At 36.7% G+C, this 9146-nt stretch overlaps 1 protein-coding gene across 7 annotated transcripts in view; it reads right to left on the reverse strand.

The window, feature by feature from the left end:
- CEP128 (centrosomal protein 128kDa) overlaps window positions 1-9146 on the reverse strand; it is a 397477-nt gene that overhangs the window by 288917 nt on the left and 99414 nt on the right. For all 7 annotated transcript variants that reach the window (XM_015558069.1, XM_015558067.1, XM_015558065.1 and 4 more), the window contains 3 exons: window positions 8508-8591; window positions 6853-6927; window positions 5158-5290 (listed from right to left, as the gene is read on the reverse strand). In XM_015558069.1, the coding sequence (XP_015413555.1) occupies window positions 5158-5290; window positions 6853-6927; window positions 8508-8591 (292 nt within the window). The remainder of the gene's footprint in view (window positions 1-5157; window positions 5291-6852; window positions 6928-8507; window positions 8592-9146) is intronic.

The following is a 9146-nucleotide window of genomic DNA, read 5'->3' on the forward strand; positions in this document are numbered from 1 at the left end:
AAACCCTCCTATTGACCCTGCCTTCAGTATGACAGGGGGCAGTGCTAAAACCCCCCAATAAGCCTGAACCTGAGCACAACTGAGGGTGGCATGGCAACTTCCCGATCCACCATGCTCAGGGCATGACAGCGGTTGGCTCCCAAACACTCCAATTGGCCCTGTCTGAGCCCGACCGGGGGCTGCACCTAGGGATTGGGCCTGCCCTCTGCCACCCGGGAGCAGGCCTAAGCTAGCAGGTCGTTATCTCCCAAGGGGTCCCAGACTGCGAGAGGGCACAGGCCGGGCTGAGGGACCCCCTCCCAAGTGCACAAATCTTTGTGCACCGGGCCTCTAGTGTTATATAAAATATGGAGATAATACATATGAATATATATATAAACACATATGTATATGCATATTTTATGAAGTATATATATTGGTGTGTAGACATATAATATTTTGGTATATTTCATAATATAGATACATATAAAATAGCATGGCTATATATATAATAGATATATGCACATAGCTACATATATAATGAAAAATTAACCAAATTAAAATACTTAAAACTGAAGGTATAAAACATAAATAATGTCACAAACACTCCTCCCACGTCCAGAGGATTTTTCATACACTTCATTTTAAATAGTGATGGGTTAGTAAAGGATAGCAGTTAAGAGTTCAAGTTTGGAGAGAAAAAGATTTGGGTCTGCTACATCCCACAAATGTGACCTTAGGCAGATACTCGGTTACTTTGTTCCTCAGTGGTTTGTTGTTGTTTTTTTTCAATAATTAAAAGGGAAACAAAAATTGTACTTTTCTCGTAGAATAGTTGTGAGAACTAAAGAAGACAATGTAAAATGAGTAGTATAATGCCTTGTATGTAGTTAGAGCTCAATAAACTATAGTGAGAGGTTTTAATCAAGAGAATAAATTGAATGGTTTGTGTGTTAGAAGGGTACCTGTGGCAGCAGTAAAGAAGACAGATTACAGAGGAACTAGAATAAGACAAGTAAAGAGGGTAATTTAGATGAGATGAAGCATGCCTCCACTGGGGAAGTGGGAATGAAAAAGAGCGTAGGGAACATTTAAGAGATATCAGGATCTATAAATAGACAGGATATCAGGACAAATTAGATGGAGGGAAGAAGGAATAATTTTGAATTTTCTTTGTATTTTAGGCTTGGATATTTGGATAAAGGAGGATGCCATCAATTGAGATAGGAAACAAAACGGATTTTGAGGAAAAAATGAATTCAGATTTAAATCTGTTGACTGAGCAACTATGGAAGAGCACATAGAGATGTCCAGTCAGCAACCCCATCGGGAGGGCTGAAGGGTAGGAGAGGGAGTAGAGCAGGATGTAGCGATCATTTATAGGTGGTAGTAAAGCAGAAGACTAAATAAGAGAAGTAGTAAGTGAGAAAAGCCATAAGTAGGATTCTAAATCACCAGCACTTAAAGGACAAACTGTGGACAAACTGTGAACAAAGGGGAAAGATTTGAATGGAAGGAATGAAAACAAGGCAGGAAAGAATAGAAGCTCTGAAGTCAGTGGAAAAGTTCCAAACAGGAAGAGCAAATAAACAGAGGTCAAGAAAGGTAAGTAATGGCAAGATTCCTTGAATTTGACTGTGGAGAACGTTAGTAAACTAAGCAGTCAATTTTAGAAGAAAGGCGGAAAGCCTTTTGTAGTGGGCGGAGGAACACACAGCAGCTAAAGTGTGACAATGAGTGTTATTTCTTATGTACAATTTTTTTAAAATAATACAAATATTTTATAAAGAAGAAAACTGTAGAATTGTTAAAAGAAGGTAAAGAAGGTCATTATCACATTAATAATAATAATTACATTTTTTAAACCCTGGTAAATAGTTCAGAAAAGAGATTCTTCTAGTTCTTAAAGATTTACACCAAAAATAACTAGATATTATGAGGAAATAAAAATTACAACAAATGTACCATAGAGTCTCTTTTTCTAAAAAAAAAATGAGAGTGCCTATATGCAACATTACGAAAATCTGGTGAATAATCTAATATTAAAATAAACTCAAAAACAAAGTTTAATATATTTGACATTATATATACATAATAAATATATAGAAACATCACATAAAGCTTAGGCAACTTAATGGCATGAAAATATATTACGATATATAGCCCTGGCTGGTGTAGTTCAGTTGAGTGGAGAGTCATCCAGTACACCAAAAGGTCTCGGGTGCAATTCCTAGTCAGGGCACATACCCACATTGCAGGTTCAATCCCTGGTTGGGGCACACACAGGAGGCAACGGATCAATGTTTCTCTTCTCACATCAATGTCTCTCTCTCTCTCTCTCTCTCTCTCTCGCTCTCTCTCCTTCCTTCTTTCCCTCCCTCCCTCTCTCCCTCTAAAATAAAAACATATCCTTAAATGAGGATAAGAAAAAAAATACATACATATATATACTAGTATATTGATAGGTATGCTACAGTTTGCCATCCAGTGAAAATTTTCTGGCAATGTGTAAATTCTAACATAGGCAACATACTGAGTTATCTGTAGGGAATATGAAAAAATATTTACCTTCCCTGACTTTGATAATATACAGCAAATGCTTACAAGAGTTCCTCCAGTAAGTTAGGCATTGGAATAGAAAATCTCATAATTAATGTAATTTCCAAGCCAAACAATCAGAACTAGTGTATTAGAAATCATTATAAAATCTCAATGTCACTATTTCTGTTTAACCTGAACTTTCAAAAAGAAATATGTCTAGAATCACTAAACTCCACCACCTAGATCTAGACCTTCACTAACTGAAAGGCTATTCTAACACTCCTCAGACACAAAGTATTCCTAATTCACAAAGGAAAAAAAGTCATATGATTCATGAGTACTTCTGCTACGTGATTAATTTTTGTCACCAATCTCCAGATAACAAATAAGGTATATATATAATAATATTTATATATATTAAATATATAAATTTCTATATTTAATTGTAAGTATAGAAAACTGAGATAAGACAAAGTAAAAAAATAAAACATAAAGGTATTTTAAATTTAAATATAAGAACAAGTACACACACACACACACACACACATATTTAGGCAAAGAAGTAGGAAACTGGAAAAATTCCACTACTGGCTTTCCTGGCCCTTTCTAAGAGAAAGCTCCATGACATAAACAGGTTTGACAACTGAAATGTGTTTAAAAATCAAACAGAGAAGACATTAAAATTGGATATTAAGTACAGCCAACAAACAAGTAAAATTTGAAATTAAAAACACAATACCATTTATATTAGCATCCAAAAGTTAAATATGTATGTATAAATCTAACAAAATTTATATGAGGAAAACTAAAAAACTCTGATGAAAAAAATCAAAGATGAACAAAATAAATGGAGAGATATTCCATGTTCATAGATAAGAAGACTCAATACTGTCAAAATGTCAGTTCTTCCCAACCTAATCTACAAGCTCAATGCTAATCCCACCAAGTTATTTTGTGGATATTGATGAACTGATTAGTTATATGGAGACCGAAGGATCCAGAATAGCCGATACAATATGGAAAAAAGAAGAGCAAAGCTGGAGGACTGACACTACCCAACTTCAAGAATTACTATAAAGCTACAGTAAATCAAACAGAGCAGCACTGGTGGAAAAAACAGATCAATGGGACAGAATAAAAAGTGAACTGATCTTTGACAATGAAGCAAAAGCAACACAATGACAGTTTGAAAGATTCTAAATATACTCCTAGCATACGATCCAACAATCACATTCTTTGGTATTTACTAAAAGAAGTTGATAAGATGTCCACACAAAATCTGTACTCAGATGTTTAGTTTGCTCATAACTGGTAAAACTTGGAAGCAAACAAGATGGCCTTCATAGGATGTAAACTGCGAATGTTAACTGTGGTACATCTAGACAATGTTTAAAAGAGACAGAGAACTACCAAGTCATTAAAATACATAAAGGAAACTTAAAGGCACATTATTAAGTGAAAGAAGCCAATTTGAAAAATTATATACCAAATGATTCCAACTATATAAGAATTTGGAAAGGCAAAACTATGGAGACAGTAGAAAGATCAGTGGTTGTCATGTGTTTAGGGGGAGAGAGAGAGATGAATATGTGGAACACAAAGGATTTTCAGGGCAATAAAAACTACTCTATCCTATATAATAAAAGCCTAATATGCCAATCAACCGAACAGTGGAACGACCAGCAGAACAACTGGTTGCTATGACACGCACTGACCACCAAGGGGCAGATGTTCAACACAGGAGCTGCCCCCAGTCCGCAGGCCCAAGGCCAGCCAAAAAGGGTGTGAGTGGAGCTTCCCAATCACCCCACTGGTCGCCTCACAGAGGGAGGCAACTGGCGTTGGCAGCAGGAGGCAGGGCTGGCGAGCGGGCGGCGCCAGGCCAGCCAAGGCAAGTGACATCAGGGGCCCTCTGATCGCCCCACTGGTCACCCCACAGATCGGCCCTGATCGCCAGCCAGGCCTAAGGACCATACCCATGCATAAATTTTGTGCACCAGGCCTCCAGTGATACTATAAAGGTGGTTAGATGTCATTATATATTTGTCTAATCTCAGAATGCACCACACCAAAAATGAATCCTAATGTAAACTATGGACTTTGGAAGACAATGACACATCGGTGTAGGTGTATCAGTTATAAAAAACTTATCCCTCTTGGGGGATGTTAATGGGGGAGGCTACCCATGTGTGTGAGTAAAGGGTATATGGGAAATCTCTGTACCTTTTGCTCAATATTGCTATAAACACAAAGCTAAAAAATAAAGTTCATTTTTAAAATAATTGGATACTACATTATTATCTTGTTTGAAAACCTTGTGATAGATAAAGAAATAGATAAGATACCCTAACTGGGTAGCTCAGTTGGTTAGAGCATCATCCTGATATGCCAAGAGTGTGGTTAGGGCACATATAAGAAGCAACCAATGAATGCATATATAAGTGGAACAACAAGTCTATGTTTCTCTCTATCTTTCTATCTTTCAAATCAATTAAAAATAATAATAATAATAATAATAACAATAATAATAAAGATAGGTTGACAAAAGCACAACATACAGAATGCAATTCTGAAAATGGCAAGTAATTTAAGAAAGATTTTTTTAAAACCCTACATATTTACAAATCAGAATTATACCTCTCCTAAACCTCCGGTCATCTCCTTGTTCATCCTGACGGTTTGACAGTTGGTTGGAAATCTGAGATACTTGATGTTGTAAACCCTTTCGATCACCTTCTGCTTTCATAAGTTGTGTACGGAGTTCTTCCACCTAAATACATATAGTCAAAATTAAGTTTTAAAAGTAAAGAAAAAAGAATAATTGAACTCACAGATTATTTTCCTAGGGAAAAAGTTTACTTCTACTGGGCTGTGGCAAGCACAAGTTGAAGCCAAGTTAATTTCCTTGTCATGCCAAACCATGGAATAGTCTCTTGTTCCATTTCTTTATTCCTCTCGTTCCTTCCACAAAAAATGAATGTCTTTTCCCTTTCTCTGTGTCTACTATGACAAAGAATTTGACCGCATTTTAATAAAACCTTTATTTGGACCTACTACCATTAACCCAAACCACCACCAATTAAATCCTGTATGTTTTCATATTTTTCACTTCATTTATTTAATGTGAACTTGGTCTATTGATTGGTAAACTGAAGAAAAATGATCACAGTTAGCATATTTTGATATCAAAGCTCTGCTCCAAATAAATAAGCAATAAACGCTACTGAATAAACTGTAATCTCCTTGAGATCAAGGGCTATTTTATTCATCTCTGTATTTGTAGAGGCTAGCAAACTGCCTAGCACATCCCAGGTAAGTCCCCAATGAGCATTAAAAAAGTTAGCAGTGGCCAAGAGTCAGCTAAAGTCACAATGACAACCCAGAAATCTCTTACTTCAAAAGATGACATTATAAAGTACAAGTCAAAGTTCTAAAAACAAAAAACCAGAGTGGAACTAAATACAAATATAAAATTCCAAAAAAGAAAGGCTGAACTCTGCCAACATTAATTCCAATGGACCACTGGCTGCAGAATAAAGCCAAGGAACATTTTTAAAGGTTTTGTAAAACAGGTGAGATAGTGTATTTTCAGCACTAATTGTCAAAATGTAATACCACTTCTGAACATCTATATGATTTCTGACATCTTTGCCTACCTAGTATATTATGTAATGAGTTATGTAACCCACATTTCAAAACAGAGGAAGGGACAATTGCACTTTATATTAAATACAGGTAAAGAAGCAGTTAGTTGGAAAAACATAAGCCCTTATCCAACGTATGTAAGATAGCTATTTCAAGTTATTAAACTTTACATATCAGAAGCGCCAAGCTCCCACTATGGGCTAATAGGCTGCAAAATCTTATGCTTTAAAAGTAAGCCTTGGGTTTGGTTAAAAGGAGGCAGATAGCATCTTGAAAATGTGAATACAAGACAATAATGCATACAAAGTAACCTGAACATGCAAAAGTCTGTTTTATGCATTTTGCTGCTTCCTTCACTCTCCAATGCCTCCTTGAGGAAAATTAAGCCCCTGGGAAAATTTTATCTTACACATCCAGTCTCACTTTTACATTGGTTATGCTAAGAGAGATAAGACCAAAGTTGGAGAAGCCATCAGCAAAATACACAGTCACAGTGGTAACTTGGGCTGGTGTTTTTCTCAGAATCTTCCTGAGGATTTCTTCTTTCACTTATGTATACTGATATACATTCCTTTGGAAACAATTATTCAAGAGCTAGGTTTTTCCTTTCAAATGACATTTAATAAAGAAGGAAATTCAATCCTGATTTCATTTAAAAGCAGCTTATCATAGCTTGCATAGACTTACCTGATACAAAAGTGTTTCTCTGCTGCCTTCTGACTGATTCAGTAACCTTCGAGACAGCTCCAATTCCTGTTCAAGCTAGAGTGTCAACAAAGAATAAAGAAAAATGTCCAATGGGACACAAGTTCACTAAATTATATGGACACTTAAAGGGCAAAAAAGAGGGGAAGTTTTCAGAAGAAAATATGGAATAATAAATGCCTTGCTATAAACACATATTAATGTTTCCGTTAAAATATGTTAACTACATAACAAAAAGTGAGCCAGACCATACTTCAAAAGGGCTGGGTTCTAAACGGTTCCATCCCAGCTATGGCCTTGTTTAAATCTCTTTTCCTTAGGCCTCCTTTCTGTTGCCTCTAAAATAAGGATTGTATATTAAACAACTTCTGAAATTCCTTCCAGTTTGAAACCATTTTAATTCAAATTCTACAGCAATTCTGTCTTTAAATTAGTTCATGTATCATATGAATTGAATCAAAAAAAAATTTCAGAAACCCAATGCCTCAAAGTATATTTCGTCCAACTGATGATTATTATATTTTATATTCCTAATATTTCCAACATCCATAACATTCCTAAAGTTTTTAAATATCTAAGTTTAGCCCTGGCTGGGTGGCTCAGTTGGTTGGAGCATCGTCCCACACACCAAAGGTTGCAGGTTCACTTCCCAGTCAGAGCACATACCTAGTTGTGGGTTTGATTCCCTGTCAGAGCACATACATAGGTTTTGGGTTCAGTCCCCAGTAGGGGCACATACAGGAAGCAACTGATTGATGTTTCTCTCACACGTCAATGCTTCTCTCTTCCTCTCTCTCCCTCTCCCCAACTCCCCGCCCTTTCCTCTCTCTCAAAATCAATAAAAAAACATATCCTTGCCTGGCCATTGTGACTCAGCAGTTGAGCATCGACCTCTGAAGCAGAAGGCCACAGTCCAATTGCCAGTAAGGGCATGTGCCCGGGTTTTGGGTTTGATCCCCAGGAGGTACAGGAAGCAGCCAATTGATGACTCTCTCTTATCAATGTTTCTTTTATTTTTTTCTCATCAATGTTTCTATCTATCCCTCTCCCTTCCTCTCTCTTTCTCTAAAACAGAGGTTCTCAGCCTGTGGGTCGCGACCCCTTTGGGGGTCAAATGACCCTTTCACAGAGGTCGCCTAAGACCATCAGAAAACACATATATAATTACATATTGTTTTGCGATTGATCACTATGCTTTAATTATGTTCAATTTGTAACAATGAAAATACATCCTGCATATCAGATATTTACATTACGATTCATAACAGTAGCAAAATTACAGTTATGAAGTAGCAACGAAAATAATTTTATGGTTGGGGGTTACCACAACATGAGGAACTGTATTAAAGGGTCGCGGCATTAGGAAGGTTGAGAACCACTACTCTAAAACATCAACAAAAAACATATTTTTTAATTTAAAAAAGAAAAGAAAAGGAGAGTGGCCAGATAATAAGGTAGCAAACAACCTCTACATGTTTCTAAGAGCAAGTAGCAAAGTGGCAGAACCTCCAATCCAAGTGACTCCACATCAATCCATAAAGGCTTCATTGAGTTCTAACACGGGGTCTCAGGCACTCAACAAATATCACTGGCCCCAAACAGTACTACTCTTTGAAAAATAACTTTCAAAATCTTACTTGGTTCTTCTCAGTTTCAGTTTGTCTTAGCTTGTTTTGCATTACTCCCTCATCATCTGTTTTAGCTTCTTGTTTCTTCAATGCCTAGAATAAAAGAGATGGGGAAATGTGTATCAGACAAAAATACATATAAAACTGAAAGACACTATTAGGACTTACTAAGAAAAGGCAGAAAAGGATGAATATGAGTTGTACAACATATATAAAGGAATTACAAACTGCTCATTCACTGAAATCCTAAGAACATTCCAGTTAGGGTCAAATATAAGCAAATTCCTAATCTTCCTAATCAATTTTCACTCAGTTTCACCTTTTTCCCATCTTTGGGTATTTTGTTACACAATCAGAAAGTGCAGGCAGCTAACAGTTTTCATGGAAGCAAGCAAAGCTTACTGTCTTCTGAAATAATGGTATTTAAAAGTTGTATTATCTGCTCAACTATCTACACTAATAAAAGAGAAACATGGTAATTGGCATACGACCGCTACCCTTCCCATTGGCTAATCAGCGAGATATGCAAATTAACTGACAGACAAGATGGCGGCCGGCTGCCAGGCAGCTTAAACTGAACATGAGGCTTGCTTGCTTCAGTGATGGCAGACTCCAAAGTTCCCTGCCTGCTTCTGCAGGACTCTGAGC

The sequence above is a fragment of the Myotis davidii genome, unplaced genomic scaffold, assembly GCF_000327345.1.
Source record: "Myotis davidii unplaced genomic scaffold, ASM32734v1 scaffold309, whole genome shotgun sequence".
In the NCBI taxonomy this organism is placed as follows: Eukaryota; Metazoa; Chordata; class Mammalia; order Chiroptera; family Vespertilionidae; genus Myotis; species Myotis davidii.